The 18,744-nt window shown below is 39.8% G+C and overlaps 1 protein-coding gene and 1 pseudogene across 1 annotated transcript in view; both read left to right on the forward strand.

Moving 5' to 3' along the window:
* DNAH8 (dynein axonemal heavy chain 8) overlaps positions 1 to 18,744 on the forward strand; it is a 335,116-nt gene that overhangs the window by 41,262 nt on the left and 275,110 nt on the right. The window contains exons 10-12 of the mRNA XM_069564262.1: positions 2,035 to 2,142; positions 4,415 to 4,516; positions 13,927 to 14,073. Of these exons, the coding sequence (XP_069420363.1) occupies positions 2,035 to 2,142; positions 4,415 to 4,516; positions 13,927 to 14,073 (357 nt within the window). The remainder of the gene's footprint in view (positions 1 to 2,034; positions 2,143 to 4,414; positions 4,517 to 13,926; positions 14,074 to 18,744) is intronic.
* LOC138425877 (dnaJ homolog subfamily C member 2-like) lies at positions 5,814 to 8,733 on the forward strand (annotated as a pseudogene).

Genomic DNA, 18,744 nt, shown 5'->3' on the forward strand with positions numbered 1-18,744 from the left:
AGCATCCCACCCCGCTTTCTTCAGTTCAATCCAGTCGCTCAGTCGTGTCCGACTCTTTGTGACCCCATGGACTGCAGCATGCCAGGCTTTCCTGTCCATCACCAACTCCTGGAGCTTACTCAAACTCGTGTCCACAAGTTGGTGATGCTATCCAACCATCTCATCCTCTATCATCCCTGTCTCCTCCCACCTTCAATCTTTCCCAGCATCAGGGTCTTTTCCAATGAGTCAGTTCTTTGCATCAGGTGGCCAACGTATAGGACTTTCAGTCCTTCCAATGAATATTCAGGACTGATTTCCTTTAAGATTGACTGGTTTGATCTCCTTGCAGTCCAAGGGATTCTCAAGAGTCTTCTCCAACACCACAGTTCAAAAGCATAATTTCTTCGGCGCTCAGCTTTCTTTATGGTCCAGCTCTAAGGTCCATACATGACTAGTAGAAAAGCCATAGCTTTGACTAGATGGACCTTTGTTGGCAAAGGAATGGCTCTCCTTTTTAATATGCTGTCTGGGTTGGTCATAGCTTTTCTTCCAAGGAGCAAGCATCTTTTAATTGCACAACTGCAGTCACAATCTTCAGTGATTTTGGAGCCCAAAAGAATAAAGTCTGCCACTGTTTCCATTGTTTCCCCATCTATTTGCCATGAAGTGATGGGACTGGATGCCACCATCTTAATTTTCTGAATGTTGAGTTTTAAGCCAGCTTTTTCACTCTCCTCTTTCACTTTCATCAAGAGGCTCTTTAGTTCTTCTTTGCTTTCTGCCATAAGGGTGGTGTCATCTGTGTATCTGAGGTTATTGATATTTCTCCCGGCAAGCTTGATTTCAGCTTGTGCTTCATCAAGCCTGGCATTTTGTATGATGTATCTGCATATAAGTTAAATAAGCAGGGTGACAGTATACAGCCTTGACATACTCCTTTCCTGATTTGGATCCAATCTGTTGATCCATGTCCAGTTCTAACTGCTGTCTCTTGACCCGCATGCAGATTTCTTAGGAGTGAGGTAAGGTGGTCTGGTATTCCCATCTCTTGAAGAATTTTCCACAGTTTGTTGTGATCCACACAGTCAAAGGCTTTGGTATAATCAATAAAGCAGAAGTAAATGTTTTTCTGGAACTCTGTTGCTTTTTCTCCCCCTTTCTTAGTAGCACCTAAAGCAGCGGGGCAGTCTTACAATCAGTGATGTTTTAGATCTGATGAAATCAAACCTGCCCTAAAGGGTCATTGTCAGCGTAAATTTAGATAATATGTGAAGCTCTTTGCTTAGTGCCTGGTGCATAGTAACCTTTCAGTGTATGTTACCAATAGTTTGATAGCTCGGATGCACTTGCTCTGCTTTGGTCCATGCCATTCTACTTGTTTCAGTGGTTTGTTTGCATCTCTCCCACGCTGCCTTGACCTCCTCCAGGATAGTTTCCTTATATTTGGAATTCTGTCAGTACTGTTAGAACCTGGGAGTACTTCCTAGGTTTGCTGATAGGCGAATTGAGTCGAATAACCAATAACCAGCCTTTTAACCATACATTAGTCATTTTACCCCTTAAGATATCTGTTTCTTCATCTTTAAAAAGAACAACTTAAGCTGTTAATCCTTAAATAAATTTCACTTCCAAAATCTTTTCTTTAAATGACAAAAAATAAATTTTTTTTTAGGCCATGTCATATGGCTTGCAGCATCTTAGTTCCCTAACCAGGGATTGAACCCGGGACCCCTGCAGTGGAAGCGCCAAGCTTTAACCACTGAACTTCGAGGAAATTCGCATAAATAAAAGCTGAAGTTTACATGTACAGAAAAGTTGCAAATGATAGTACAGAATTCTCTTCAGCTAATTTCTCCTGTTAACATCTTGCATTACCTTGGCACACTTGTCAAAACTGATGTCTCTGTTTCAGTATCCTGTCAAGGATACCACTTGGCATTTAGTAAAATGTTACACTATTTTATGTAAGTTTAGAGTTTTGAATATTATAGCTTTCTGGTTATTAAAAATATGAACATATGGTGGAATTCACTTGCTATATTTCAATTTTAGGTTTCCATGGCACGTGGAATACAAAATTTGATAAATGCTATCAGAATGATTCACAGTGTGTCCAGGTACTATAATACTTCTGAGAGAATGACCTCATTGTTTATCAAGGTGAGTTTCAAGGGAAGAAGCCATACATGTCACCCTGTGAAAAAGTTAGCAGTGCTTTCCATTTGAGCCAGAGAAGGGAAAAGGGAAATTCTGGGTTTTCATACTTTGTGGACAAGAAAAGAAAGATGTTGCCTGGAGTCAATTGTACTTAATTGAAGGGGGACTTTTCTGCTTGTCAGAGGTAAGTGCCCAAGACTTGTTTAAATGTGTCTGATGATTTTCTAATTTATTTATTCCAAATAGTTTTGCATAAGAGGTAAAAGTTGGGTGTATTGTTAATAATGCTTCTTAGCTACTTCTATGCACACTGTAGTTTATGTAAAATCTTACCATGTAGTGTCATTTGATTGTTTTAAATAATTGAAAAAATTATCCAAGAAACACATGAATAGAATTTACTTGTAAATAACTCAAGCAGAACATAACAGTCACATTTCAACCTTTGTTTTTTAAATCAAAGGATAGGTTTAATCATTCATTATCTATGTCCCAAACATGGCAAGAACTTTAGGATACTTCCCCGTTGCTTGTCTTCCTCTTTGCTACGTGTTCCACGTGGAGATTGCTAGTTCCATGTTAGTGTTGCTATTTTTTCAACATTGTGAATCAACAGGCATTCAGACTGAAATCTAACTATTGCTAGTTTCTTTGATCTGTGTTGTGATTTCCACCTCTTCCTTTGTCTTGGATTTATTATTTCTTTTGCTGAAAAAAATTCTTCAGTAATTCTTCCAGAGAGGGTTTCTGTGGTGAGCTCTTTGAATTCCTGCGTGTCTGAAAATTGCTTCATTTTGTGCTACCGCTCAAATGTTAGTTTGGATTTCTTAAGTTCAATATAATTTTTCCCTGGAACTTCGAAGATGCCATTGTGTACTATGTTGTTGTGTCTTACTGTTCTTCCTTTGTAGGAAACCTATTTTATTCTCATAGGAAGATTTTAGGATTTTTTCCTTTATTCTTGAACTTCTAAAATTTCAAAGTAACGCTCTTTTTACGTGTATTTTGTTCTCTACTTGCTGAGTTTGTTTTACTTCAAAAAGACTGTCGTCTCTCTTCATTTGGGGGAACTTTTCCTCTTTACTCCTGATTATATCCACCTATACAATTTATTCCCTTTTCTTGAATCTAAAATCTATATTCATTAATTATTATCTTTTGGGTCCATCTTTGTCCTTTGACCTTTCAGCTCACTCACTGCCTCTTTATTTGTATCCCAATTACTGGTCAATACAAATTTCAGTTTCCAAGTTCTTTTGTTGTTTCCTTTTCATGATGTAAAAATCCTCTCATCTCTTTCTCACAAACTAATTTAGTTAATAAAAGCTACTTTAAAAGATTTCACGCATGTCTTTGCTGTCTTTTCTCTCTCTGCTGAATTTAATGCTTCTGTCGCCGTGTTTGTTTTCTTCAGTTGCTTGATGATTCTTGGTTGTCTGCCCATCTTTGTGTTTGAGATTCCTGATTTGCCTCTGGGTTTTGTTTATTTTGTCTGTCTCTCGTGAGTGAGGGGCATAACTTACTGTTGGAGGGAGTGGGAGTAGCTTTCTCTCTGATGTGTCCTCTTGTGGGTGCAGTAGCTCCTCGGGTCACACCTCCCCAAAGCTGTGGTCTACTTATTGGTTTATCCTTTCAGCATATGTCACTGTTGCCTGCTGTACAAGTTGCTCCAAATTCAGTGTTCAGGGTTGCAGCTAAGGGTCACCTCACATTGCCTCCTATCTTAAAAATTTCCATAGCGGTTTCACCTTCAAGTAACCTTCTCCAGAAGGTTACTGGCTTTCTCTAGTCCTCCCCCCCCCTTAGATTTGATTCCATATTTTAGGAATTCTCTAAAATTTCTGTATGTCAGTGTGCCATCTCGATCTAACTTCCTGACCATGTAAATGGCTATCTTTTTTTTTGTTTTCTTCACTATTTTGGGGGATGTGAGAGGTGGTTAAGTTAATATTTAGTTTGCATGTGAAGGATAGTGAAGAACCATAGTTGGACTGGATTAAGTCCTAATTAGGAGAGAAATAGACAAGGGGTAAATATAGTTGACTTTGAAACTGTTAGCCCCAGTGACGCTGAGTTAAATGAAGTAGGTAAATATGACTTTGGCTTTTCTTTGTTTTGACTGAAATGTGTATTTCTCTGTTTTTTGTATTCTGTAATTAATTAACTTTATGTTTGCTATTTGTCACGTTTTTGATTTAGAACATGCTTATGCTTTTAAAAACTTGTTTTATTTCTTTCTCTACATATAGTTATTTTGGAATGATATTTATTTTAGGTGACCAACCAAATGGTGACAGCATGTAAAGCATATATTACTGATGGGGGAACTAATCATGTATGGGATCAGGAAACACCAGTGGTACTAAAGAAAATTCAGGTTTGTACAAGTATTTTTATTTTCTTAAAGCTCTTACCATCTGGCTCAATTTTGTTTACTTTTTTCATTGATGAAGTATGCTAACTTTGAAAAAGTATTGTACGGAGTAGCATGAGCAAATAAAAAGAACTTCATTAAAATTATCCACTTCCCTCTATGTTTAGTGCTCCTGGTAGGGCACCATTTAATCCTCAGCTTCTCCGTGGGGTGCCTGTATCAGACACCTCTTGTTTACTGTTACATATGCTCTGACCACTCCTCTTATTCCATCCCCTGTTAAATTTCATTTTCTTGCCTTTTTCATTGGCTGGGACTGTCATACATCCTTAAGTAGATCTTGTGATAGTTGGCATCTTATTTTGATCTTCTTTTGGAAGAAAATGCTTCTAACATTTCCCCATTTGGTTTGATGCTTTAGTACATCATTGATTAGATTCCAGGACGTTTTACTCCTGATTTTGGTTACTAGGAGATATTATTAAAAGTTATGAATGGGTTTTGAAGAAAGTTTTTATGCACTTATTCATCAAGGAGGTTATAAAATTTTTCTCTTTAATCTGTTAACATAATAGATGACATTTTGAAAATTTTTTATTATAAGATATTCGCTTTACAATATTGTGCTGGTTTCTGCCACACATCAACATCAGTTGGTCACAGGTATACATATGTCTCTTCGCTCTCGAACCTCCTTCCCATCTCTCCCAACCGATCCCACCCCTCTAGGTTGTCATAGAGCACTGGATTGAGCTCCTTGTGTATTTGAGTCAGTCCTAAAGAGGGGGATGAACCTAGACCCTATTGTACAGAGTGAAGTAAGTTAGGAAGAGAAAGACAGATATTGTATATTAACACATGTGCATGGAATCTGGAAAGATGGTACCGATGAAGCTATTTGCAGGGCAGCAATGGAGACACAGACAGACAGAAAGACTTGTGGACACAGTGTGGGAGGGAGAGGGTGGATGGATTGAGAGAGTGGCTTCAGTTCAGTTCAGTTCAGTTCAGTTGCTCAGTTGTGTCCAACTCTTTGTGACCCCAAGGACTGCAGCAATCCAGGCCTCCCTGTCCATCACCAACTCCTGCAGTTCACTCAAACTCATGTCCATTGAGTCAGTAATACCATCCAACCATCTAATCCTCTGTCGTCCCCTTCTCCTCCCGCCTTCAATCTTTCCAGCATCAGGGTCTTTTCAAATGAGTCAGTTCTTCGCATCAGGTGGCCAGAGTACTGGAGTATAGCTTAGATAACATTTTTAGGTTATCTAAAGTCAAGGCTATGGTTTTTCCAGTGGTCATGTATGGATGTGAGAGTTGGACTGTGAAGAAAGCTGAGTGCCGAAGAATTGATGCTTTTGAACTGTGGTGTTGGAGAAGACTCTTGAGAGTCCCTTGGACTGCAAGGAGATCCAACCAGTCCATTCTAAAGGAGATCAGCCCTGGGTGTTCTTTGGAAGGAATGATGCTGAAGCTGAAACTCCAATACTTTGACCACCTCATGCGAAGAGTTAACTCATTGGAAAAGACTCTGATGCTGGGAGGGATTGGGGGCAGGAGGAGAAGGGGATGACAGAGGATGAGATGGCTGGATGGCATCACTGACTCAATGGACGTGAGTTTGAGTGAACTCCGGGAGTTGGTGATGGACAGGGAGGCCTGGCTTGCTGCGGTTCATGGGGTCACAGAGAGTCGGACACGACTGAGCGACTGAACTGAACTGAAATTGAAACTATTCTGCTATCCCTAGGGTAAACTCAACTTATGGTATAATTATCTTTTTAAAGACATTCTTAAATTCACTTTGCTACACTTTTCTGTAGGACCTTTTGCAACTATACTCATGAGAGAGAGAGCCTGTAAATTTTCTTTTCTCACAGTATCCTTGTCAGTGTTTCTGGCACTAAATTTTCAGAATGAATATGACTGAAGGAGGGGAAGAAAGTACTCTCATCTTTTCCAGTCTCTGGAGGAGCCTGTAGAAAATCAAAGTGATGTGTTATTTTGAAAGTCTGAAAGAAATTGCCCTACCAGGAAGTCTCCACCTGGAAGTGGTTTGCTTTCTTCATGTGCTGGATCCTGGGCTTTGTGGAGTTAAGGCGGGAGGCTGAGACTGGGAGGCAGAGCAAGGAAGGATGCTCGGTGCCCCGCCCAGGACACGAGCTGCTGTGCTCTCAGGGTGGGTCCTGAGCACTGCCATCAGCACACTCTGCCCTCTCAACCAGAGGAGAAGGAAGAGGGGTCAGAGGAAACAGGAGATGAGGAGTTGCAGTTAGGATAGTTTCTCTTCCTGAAAACACTTAAACCCAAAGACTGGAAGAACCAGAATCATTATGCAGTTTTTGGATAGAGACAGACCAAAGCAGCATGTAAAGCAGCGGTTGGGGAACACGTGTATACCTGTGGCAGATTCATGTTGATGTATGGCAAAACCAATACAATATTGTAAAGTAATTAACCTCCAATTGAAATTGATAAATTTATATTAAAAAAAAAAACAGTACCCGAAGAGCTGGTGAGCCATTTAAAGAAGGAGATAATGACAACTTCACTTGCATAAATAGAGGTTATGAAAAGTCTGATTTGGTGACAAGAGGAGAAATTAAGAATATAGTTCTTGCTTTTGATAACTCAGTTCCTTCTAGAAGTGAAGCAACAGATAGTTTCTTCTAAGTGTTTTCCCAAGTGTTTGAAATGTATTCCAGGCGGTAGAAAAGAAAACATAAACCTAATGATATGAATTCATCCTTTTTGTAGAGGTATTTTATTCCTGCTGGTACAATTTTTATTCTTGGAGAGAGTTTTCTTATTTAGATGAAGGGAATAAAAAGCAGAATGTCATGATAAGAAGAGAGAGATTGAAAAGCAGAACAGAGCAACAAGGGCATAAAGAAAAAAGAAGAAATGAATGGAAGGTCAGTTGCTAATGCATATAACTGTGATGCAAGAAGAAAAACAGAAGGAAAAATGAAGAAGAAAGAAGCTAAAGAAAATAGAGATGAGCTCAATTAGAAGCTGTTTGGGTAACTAAGGAGAGAGAAGAGGAAGTTTGTCAAAATGGATTACTGGCAAAGAAGAAAAAAGATATCCAGAGGAAAAAAGCCATTAAGAGGGAAAGGCAATATAAAATCATTATGTTTTACACCTGAAACTAATATAATGTTGTGTGTGCATGCTAAGTTGCTCAGTCATGTCCAGCTCTTTGCAACCCTGTGGACCATAGGCCACCAGGCTCCTCTGTCCATGGGATTCTCCAGGCAAGGATACTGGAGTGGTTGCCATGCCCTCCTCCAGGGGATCTTCCCAACCCAGGGATGGGACCCACGTCTATGTCTCCTGTATTGGCAGGTGGGTTCTTTAACACTAGCGCCACCTGATGTAATGTTATATGTCAACTATATCTCCATAAGAAAAGGGAAAGGTAGCAAAAACTTCAAAATTCATGGAAGATCTGGAATCACATTTCTGATGATGCAATGAAGTCAATTAAAGTAATGGAAGAAGTGGAAAAACTTGGTGATACCCTTGAACTTGCAAGCTTACTGTACTTCAGTGAAAAACTCACATCACCTACAAAAGAAATAGGAATAATTGCTCTGGCAAAACAGATAGAAGAAAATGAGCAAAGTAGAAGAGAAAGGAAGTTGAGTATGTGCCAAGTATCTAAAAATGCAGAGACATCAACTGTTGAAGGTGGAAATGGCAGTAAAAATTGATCAGAAGAGAATTGATCTGCAATTGCTAATTAAATCCGTGAGCCTCTTCCTTGCTGGGACAAATTCAAGATGAGAAATTATTACCAATTACATGAATGTGTATTCTACTTCTGGGAGTCAAGAAAACTGCCAAAGATTTCATTGGCAAAGAAGAGTCTCTAAAAACTTGGCCATCATCGAAAAGATGGCATACTGTATGGAGAGGAGCCTCAAACTGTCAGTACCTTGAAGTGCTGAAGGTTCTGTCAGCACCTTCGGAACAATTTGAAAATCCATGTGCAGATTTCACGTCTTGACAATAGAAGAACAGAAGCTTTTGGAACAACCTTTGAAAATGTATTTATTGGGTAGTAAATGCACCTGGAAGATGGGGAAAAATAGCAGAAGCAGTATCTGGCACTATAAAAAGTACTACCAAAATGACATATGAAACTTGCTAAGATGGTGAAAGCAAGGAATGATGCTCAAGAACAAGTGCTGAAGTCAGATAGAGCCATGAAATGACATAATGACAGACTGTTGTATGTGCATTTAAAAAGTAAAACTGCAAGTTAAGTTGAGTTCAGTCCGGTCACTCAGTCATGTCCGACTTTTCTACCCCATGCACTGCAGCAACCCCCTGTCTGTCACCAACTCTTGGAGCTTACTCAAACTCATGTCCATCAAGTCGGTGATGCCCTCCAACCATCTCATCCTCTGTTGTCCCCTTTTCCTCCCACCTTCAATCTTTCCCAGCATCAGGGTCTTTTCCATTGAGTCAGTTCTTCACATCAGGTGGCCAAAGTATCAGAATTTCAGCTTCAGCATCAGTCCTTCCAGTGAATATTCAGGACTGATCTTCTTAGGATGGACTAGTTTGATCTTGCAGTCCAGGCACTCTCAAGAGTCTTCTCCAACACCACAGTTCAAAATCATGAATTCTTCAGCACTCAGCTTTCTTTATAATCCAACTTTTTCCTCCATACATGACTACTGGGAAAACCATAGCTTTGACTAGACGGACCTTTGTTGGCAAAGTAATATCTCTGCTTTTTAATATGCTGTCTAGGTTGGCCAGAGCTTTTCTACCAAGGATCAAGCATCTTTTAATTTCATGACTGCAGTCACAAATCTGCAGTGATTTTGGAGCCCCCCCAAAATAAAGTCTCTCACTGTTTCCATTGCTTCCCCATCTATTTGCCATGAAATGATGGGATCAGATGCCATGATCTTAGTTTTCTGAATGTTGAGTTTTAAGCCAACTTTTTCACTCTCGTCTTTCACTTTCATCAAGAGGCTCTTTAGTTCCTCTTAGCTTTCTGCCATAAGGGTGGTGTCATCTATGCGTATGAGGTTATTGATATTTCTCCTGGCAATCTTGATTCTAGCTTGTGCTTCATCCAGCCCAGCGTTTCGTGTGATGTACTCTGCATATAAGTTAAATAAGCAGGGTGACAATATATAGCCTTGATGTACTCCTTTCCCAATTTGGAACCAGTCTGTTTTTCCATGCCCACTTCTAACTGTTGTTTCTTGACCTGCATACGTATATCTCAGGAGATGGGTCAGGTGGTCTGGTATTCCCTTCTCTTTAAGAATTTTCAGTCAAAGTCTTTGGCGTAGTCAATAAAGCAGAAGTAGATGTTTTTCTGGAACTCTCTTGCTTTTTTGATGATCCAACGGATGTTGACAATTTGATCTCTGGTTCCTCTCCCTTTTCTAAATCCAGCTTGAACATCTGGAAGTTCACAGTTCACGTACTGTTGAAGCCTGGCTTGGAGAATTTAAGCATTACTTTGCTAGTGTGTGGGATGTGTGCAACTGTGTGGTAGTTTGAGCATTCCTTGGCATTGCCTTTCTTTGGGATTGGAATAAAAACTGACCTTTTCTAGTCCTGTGGCCACTGCTGAGTACTATACAAACTATACACTGCTGAGTACTATAAAACTGCAAGTACTATACGAAAAAAATATCCAGATAGAACTCATGTAACTCATTGCGCTTGAGTTTTTTGTGGAAAGATTTAAAAATTATTGTTTCCTTTTATCATTAAAATTTTAAAAATTGTGATAAAATATACACAAGGTAAAATTTACCCTTTTAACTGTTTTAAAATTTGTGGTTCAGTGGCATTAAGCTCATTTACAATATTGTGTAACCGTTACCACTATCAATTTCTGGAATGTTTTCATCTCCACAGACTGAGACTCTTTATCCATTAAACAGCAGCTGATTCCCTGTCTCCACGCCCCTGGTCATCTCTGTTCTACTTTCTGTCTTCATGTATTTGTCTATTCTAGGTGTTTTATTTAGGTGGAATCAGGCAGTATTTGTCCTTCAGTGCTGGTCCCTTTTTTAACATACATGTTTTCAAAGTTCATATTGTGGCATGTATTAGAATTTCATTCTTTTTTATGGCTGAGTATTATCCATTGTGTGGATATACCACATTTTGTTTATCCATTCATCTTTTGATAGACATTTGGGTTGTTAACCACTTTCTGACTATTGTGAATAATGCTGATATGAACATTGTTGCGTAATGACCTCTTTGAGTCTCTTTGAGTGTATACCTAAAAATGGAATTGCTGGATCATATGGATATTCTATATTTAACTTTTTGTACAACCATTAAGCAGTTTTCCATAGCTGCTGTTCCATTTTACATTCTCACCAGCAATAAATGAGAGTTCCAGTTTCTTCACATACACACCAGTGCTTGTTATTTTTTCTTTTTCTTTGAGCGCCGAAGAATTGATGCTTTTGAACTGTGGTGTTGGAGAAGACTCTTGAGAGTCTTGAGAGACTGCAAGGAGATCCAACCAGTCCATTCTGAAGGAGATCAACCCTGGGATTTCTTTGGAAGGAATGATGCTAAAGCTGAAACTCCAGTACTTTGGCCACCTCATGTGAAGAGTTGACTCATTGGAAAAGACTTTGATGCTGGGAGGGATTGGGAGCAGGAGGAGAAGGGGACGACCCAGGATGAGATGGCTGGATGGCATCACGGACTTGATGGACGTGAGCCTGAGTGAACTCTGGGAGTTGGTGATGGACAGGGAGGCCTGGTGTGCTGCGATTCATGGGGCCGCAAAGAGTCGGACATAACTGAGCGACTGAACTGACTGAATGCCTAGTAACAGTTGAGCTTATTTTCAAATACATATTGGCAATTTGTATATCTTCCTTGGAGAAATAGCTTTCAAATCCCTTACTCACTTTTGAACTGAGTTTGTTCTGCTTTTGTTGAGTTGTAAGAGTTCTTTGTATAGTCTAGATATTAGTCCCTGGCATATATGTTTAAAAAATACATAGTTTCATTTTTTTTTTTAAACTAATTTTTTCACTTTTATTTCATTTATTCTTGAGTCAGTTTGGTAAGTTTATATTTTCGAGGAGTTTATTCAGTTTTTCTAAAAGTTGAAATTATTGACATAATGTTGATAATATTATCTTATTAATCTTTACTTTATTATATAATATGTCCCCTTATTTGTTAACAGTATTACTTATCTTCTTCCATTGTTTTTTTAATCATTCTTGCTCACTCAATCCTCAGATTCAAAACAACCCATACTCTTCCTGGAAGTTTAATCATTTCTGTTTTTGTTGTTATTATTTTTTGGATTCCATGTTGCCATCTAGAATTTCTCCAGTGTTAATTTTTGGAGTGGGAGGCAGAGATCATTCCCTCCAAGTTGACCTATTAGCAGGAGCCAGAACTCTTGACATAGAACTTAGCAATTTATTCTCATAATTCTTTTAATATCCGTCAGGTCACTAGATATTTACTTACTGAATTAGAAATGAAAGTTCGGTTTTCTGAATTCTAGTTTAACCCAATTTCTATCACATCTGAAATCTTTTCAGGAAACTTTTACTGTATAGTTTTGGGGAATAATTTTCAAATGGGTTGGAAGAAGCAATGGTAAGAATTATTATTCAGGACCTTATCTATCCAACATGAAGGAATTGGTTAGTAGTGAAGAAATAATATAAAGTAATTTCTATCAGATGGCATATTCCAGGAGGATAAGGATCTTATCTGTATTCCTAGCATCTCAAGGAAGTCGAGTGAAAAATTATCAGTAACCTTGAAGAGAGTGAGATTTTGTTTTAGAAATTGATATGGGGGACAATCTGTTATAGTTAGAAGTAGGTATGTGACTAGTTATGGAAACCTGAATGTTTATAGGAATCAGCTGAGAAACTGGTTGAACATACGGATTTCTGTGTCTCACTCACAGATATTCTGATTTAGTGGCTGAGGTAGACAGAATAAAGATGTGCGCATCCTAATCCCTGGAATTTGTTACATTAAATGTCAAGGGGAAATTCAGATCGTAGGAGGAATTAAGGATGGCGAGGTTATCCTGGATTATCTAAGTGGGCCCAATGTAATCACGTCGGTCCTTCTGGAGTCAAGAGGGAGATGGAAGAGTCAGAACTAGGGAGGTGACAGTATGTTAGAGATTTGACTGAACAATGGTGGCTTTGAAAAAGTTGAATATTTTTTAAAAGATGGTTTGGTTCACTTGACATGACAGTGAATTCCTACTAGAGACTGGTAACACTGTCCTCTCTTTTTGTCTGGTGGAACTGCCCAGTGGTATCCCAGTTCAGTTGCTCAGTCGTGTCTGACTCTTTGTGACCCCATGAACCACAGCACGGCAGGGCTCCCTGTCCATCACCAACTGCCGGAGTCTACCCAAACCCATGTCCATTGAGTCGGTGATGCAGTCCAACCATCTCATCCTCTGTTGTCCCCTTCTCCTCCTGCCCTCAATCTTTCCCAGCATCAGGGTCTTTTCAAACGAGTCAGCTCTTTGCATCAGGTGGCCAAAGTACTGGAGTTTCAGCTTCAACGTCAGTCCTTCCAATGAACACCCAGGACTGATCACCTTTAGACTGGTTGGATCTCCTTGCAGTCTAAGGGACTCTCAAGAGTCTTCTCCAACACCACAGTTCAAAAGCATCAATTCTTCTGCACTCAGCTTTCTTTATAGTCCAACTTTCACATCCATACATGACCACTGGAAAAACCATAGTCTTGACTAGATGGACCTTTGTTGACAAAGTAATATCTCTGCTTTTGAATATGCGGTCTAGGTTGGTCATAACTTTCCTTCTAAGGAGTAAGCGTCTTTTAATTTCATGGCTGCAATCACCATCTGCAGTGACTTTGGAGCCCCCAAAAATGAAGTCAGCCACTGTTTCCACTGTTTCCCCATCTAGTCAAATATTAGGATTTCATCTGTCAGAGACTTTATGCTCTCCTTGTGGAGAAATAACAGTTGAATAATAAATTAGCACTACACAATCTTAATGTTTTTTATACCTGTATGTGAATAATGCTGATTAAAAGGTGCCAACTGAATAGATAATTGATAACAGAATTGATACATCATTTTTGACCTGAAAGTTCTAATTAGCCATGAAAATCTGACAACAAATAGTATGTGTCATACTTTGATAAGGATAAGAGTTAAGGGGAAATAATGAGAATAAAGAAGATGAGAATATTTTGTAAAATAGAAAAAAAATTGATTTTCACAGACCTTTCTATATGTGGGCAGAGAACTTGAATTTTTAGTGTTAGCAGCAACAGCCCTGTTGAGGGGCTGCTGTGATTAGTTCTGTGTGAGGATAGAAGTTTTTAATTTTTCACTTATGAACAAAAGGCTCACTATATATCACCTTGTTTTAAATCTCTCATAGGACTGCATTTTTCTATTCAAGGAATATCAGGCATCTTTTCATAAAACAAGGAAACAGATTTTAGAGTCTTCAGGGGAAAAATCGTTTGAGGTTTCAGAAATGTACATATTTGGAAAATTTGAAGCTTTCTGCAAAAGACTGGAGAAGGTAAGCAGCCACAGTTTTCACTGACAACCATGCTGTTTCAGTTATTTCATACCTCATGTAGCACTGTTGAGATCTCTTATCTCACTATTGATCTGACTCGTCCAATGTTACTCATAGATTGCTGCATTTTATTATAACTTATTTTTTCATTCCTAGTTACTGTCTTCTGCCAGTCACACAAAAGCTGTTGTAGACTTTCTCTTCTCTTGAGACCTCAATTCTGTCTTCACCTATGGAGCGTGAACTCAAGTCTCTGCTCTTAAGCATTATAGCAGCTGAGAACAGGTGTGAGAGGACATGTGTGCAGTAGCTGGCAGAACTAGGTAGTTGTTTCATATGTGGATGTGTGGGTACCTTCTCTTTCTAGGGAAGCATGTATGGTCTAACATAGACATTATGTGTGTGCTGTCTTTGCTGGCAGATGTGGATTAGAAACTTCTGCACCTTGGATTCATTCATTGTTTAGGACTGGCTGGAGAGAAGTGAGGTTTTGCCAGGGGATATAGGACAGCCCATCCTAGAGTCTTCTTGCAGTCAGCCTTTGGAAAGCCTACAGAGATACCATCTAGGCACCATCCTCCCCATGGCCCCACCATTCTGCAAGCTCCCTAGGTCTTGGGAGTAGTTAGGGACCTGCTCATCATTTTTGGTACATTGGTGGGGGCATTACACAAGTTGAAAGGCATTTCATAGGTATGCCAGGATGGGAAAGTACGGGTGCTGAACAGAACCAGGTTACTGAGTTGGGTCCTTCCTACATACTTCTATTGGTTCTGTTTTTATTTGTTTCTCTAACACCTTTATTGTGATATAATTCACATACCACATAATTTATTCATTTAAAGTGTACAAGTCAATATTTTCTAATTTACTCACAGGATTGTGCAGCCATCACCACCATTTAATTTTACATTTCATTCCCACTAAAAGAAAACCTTGTGTCCATTAGCAATGATACCCCTTTCTCCCCTCTCCCAACCCTCAGTTCAGTTCAGTCGCTCAGTCATGTCCGACTCTTTGCGACCCCATGAATTGCAGCACGCCAGGCCTCCCTGTCCATCACCAACTCCCGGGGTTCACCCAGACTCACATCCATCGAGTCGGTGATGCCATCCAGCCATCTCATCCTCTGTCGTCCCCTTCTCCTCCTGCCCCCAACCCCTCCCAGCATCAGAGTCTTTCCCAACCCTAAGCAACTGCTAATCTACTTTCTGAAAATCTATAGATTTGCCTATTCTGGACATTCCATATAAATGGAATCATATAATATGTGCTCTTTTGTGACTGAGTCCTTTAATTTAGTATGATATTTTCAAGCCTCATCTGTATGGTAGCATTCCTTTTTGTTACAGGATAATATTCCATCATACAGGTATGTGTGCCTAGTTGCACAGTCGTGTCTAACTCTTTGCAACCTTATGGACTATACCTCACCAGGCTCCTCTGTCCATGGGGATTCTCCAGGCAAGAATACTGGAGTGGGTTGCCATACCCTCCTCTCATATGGGTATACTATATTTTATTTGTCCATTTATTAGTTGATGGACATTTGGGTTTTTCCATTTTTGGCTATTATGAGTAACACTGCTACAAACATTTCTGTATGTGTTTTTGAGTTGTTATTTCTCTTGAGTTTATGCATAGGAATGGAATTGTTGGGTCATATAATAACTCCATGTTTACCTTTTTTGAGGAAGTACCAAACTGTTTTCCAAAGTACTTGCATCGTTTTTTATTCTCATAAGAAATGTATGAGGGTTCCAGTTTCTCTACATCATTGTAATGCTTGTTATTATCTGTCCTTTTGAATTTAGTCGTTGTAGTGGATATGAAGTGATATCACATTGTGGTTTTGATTTGCATTTCCCTGATGACTCGATGGCTAATGGTTTTGAGCATCTTTTCATGAGCTTATTGTCCATTCGTATTTCTTCTTTGGAGAAATTTCTGTTCAGAGTCTTTGCACATTTTAAATTTGGGTATTTGTATTTTTATAGTTGAGTTTATAAGCATTATTTATGTATTCTGGATTTAAGTCTCTTATCAGATATGATTTTCAAATATTTTCTCTCGCTGTGGGCTATCTTTTCATTTTCTTGATTGTGTTCTTTGAAGCATGAAGTTTTAAATTTTCATCAAGTCTGATTTATCAAGTGTTTCTTTTGTTGCTTGTGCGTTTAGTGATGCATCTAGGAAATGTTGTATGAGACGGCTTCGTGAACAGTGGGAATTTCTTGAGGACAAATGTCCAATTGGAATGGTATCGGCATGGGTCAAATGAATAAATAAGTCCTATTGTCAGAACCTGTTCCACAGAGATGTTTAGTATGTCTGAAACCATTAGAATGTAAACCTGGAGGTGATTCCTAGTTACTCTTAATTTTTCCAGGAGCAAGGACCCTCGCCAACTTGGGTGCAGTTTTAGGCTTGGTAGAGCTTCAGGGCTGGATCTTAATGGTTAACCCATTTGCAATAAAGATCTTCGGTGGCAGGTCTAGTGCTGGGGATCCATCTGTAAAGTAGCAGTGCAAGCATTCCTGATGCTAGAGGAGTAGGTGATAATGGCTAGCTGCTTCAGCTACTCACCCTACTCACCCCGTCCTACCTCTAGAGAAGCCTGCCTACAGTCTGAAGGATTACACCTTCATGCCACAAAGGCTCAACAGCCAGAGCCAGTGTAGCACTCTCCAGGGGCCTCACTTGAAGTGCATTCTGGCTGCTAGGTATTCCAGCTCTCCTGTGCTAAGAGTCCTTTGGCTGGTTGGCATCTCTCCCAGGTATAATTGGTGGATATTGGTTTCCAGATTCTCGAAGATGGGGCACAATAGTTACCCTGAAATGTGGCCAGAATTTTTTTTTTATAATCCTGTAGAGGTGGTTCCAACATCTGTTGGATCATTGAAAAAGCAAGAGAGTTTCAGAAAACCATCTATTTCTGCTTTATTGTCTACGCCAAAACCTTTGACTGTGTGGATCACGACAAATTGTGAAAATTTTTAAAGAGATGGGAATACCAGACCACCTGACCTGCCTCCTGAGAAATCTGAATGCAGGTCAAGAAGCAACAGTTAAAATTGGACATGGAACAACAGACTGGTTCCAAATTGGGAAAGCAGTATGTTAAGGCTGTCTATTGTCACCCTGCTTATTTAACTTATATGCAGAGTATATCATGTGAAATGCAGGTTGGATGAAGCACAAGCTGGAATCAAGATTACCAGGAGAATTATCAATAACCTCAGATATACAGATGACAACACCCTTATGGAAGAAAGAGGAGAAAAACTAAAGAGCCTCTTGATGAAAGTGAAAGAGATGAGTGAAACAGTTGGCTTAAAACCCAACATTCAGAAAACTAAGATCATGGCATCCAGTCCCATCACTTCATGGCAAATGCGGAAGCAATGGAAACAGTGAGAGACTTTGTTTTGGGGGGCTCCCAAATCACTGCAGATGGTGACAGCAATCATGAAATTAAAAGGAGCTTACTCTTTGGAAGAAAAGCTCTAAGCAACCAAGACAGCATGTTAAAAAGCAGAGACATTACTTTGCCAACAAAGGTCTGTCTAGTCAAGGCGATGGTTTTTCCAGTGGTCATGTATGGATATGAGAGTTGGACTGTGAAGAAAGCTAAGCGCTGAAGAATTGATGCTTTTGAACTGTGGTGTTGGAGAAGACTCTTGAGAGTCCCTTGGACTGCAAGGAGATCCAACCAGTCCATCCTAAAGGAAATCAGTCCTGAATATTCATTGAAAGATCTGATGCTGAAGCTAAAACTCCAATACTTTGGCCACCTGATGTGAAGAACTGACTCATTGGAAAAGACCCTGATGCTGGGCAAGACTGAAGGTGGGAGGAGAAGGGGACAACAGAGGATGAGATGGTTGGATGGCTGGATGGCATCACCGACTTGATGGACATGAGTTTGAGTAAGCTCCAAGAGTTGGTGATGGACAGGGAAGCCTGGTGTGCTGCAGTCCATGGGGTCACAAAGAGTCAGACATGACTAAGTGATTGAACTGAACTAAGAGGTGATTATTGAGCTGCCTTGGTGGACTTCCCCAACTGAGTGGGGCATAGCAGGGACCACTGTTGGACCTGCCCAGTGAGCTCTTAAATAGCTGTTAAGGAGAGACAGAAGGGAAAACTAAGCCAGATCCTGTTAGGGAAAGCTGAGATTCAGATATCTGGATGACCGACTGCCAAAGTCAAAGGACAGACAGAATAGAGCTTGGAGTTGAAGAGTCAAGACCTCAGAATTGGGCAGAGATGTTGGGAATCTTTAAGGAATAAGTGAGGAGAATTCTAGTGTGTCAGCTTAGGGCACCTGAAAGTTACCTTTTGGTAGGTGGAGACCTGATGATGTATTGTGTGTTAGTCTGCCCTAAAGAACTGAGATGAAGTGTGTATGATATAGCCTTTGTTTCTTCCTCTTCCTGCCATGTAAATTTTGGTGAATATTGGTGTTTCCCAGAGCTCTGTATTTGGTTTTCTTCTCACCCTGAACATTTGTGGGGGAGAAGAGGTGTGGGAAGCTTTGAGTATTGTTCTCCAGAGCAAGAATCATGATGAGGAATCGCTGATGAAGACTGAGGAGCTGAGAGCCTGTGGACATGAAAGACTTTTTCTTTATGGTGAAGTAGGCAGTGTTGGTATGTTGAGATGGAGCCA

The sequence above is a fragment of the Ovis canadensis genome, chromosome 20, assembly GCF_042477335.2.
Source record: "Ovis canadensis isolate MfBH-ARS-UI-01 breed Bighorn chromosome 20, ARS-UI_OviCan_v2, whole genome shotgun sequence".
Taxonomy (NCBI): domain Eukaryota; kingdom Metazoa; phylum Chordata; class Mammalia; order Artiodactyla; family Bovidae; genus Ovis; species Ovis canadensis.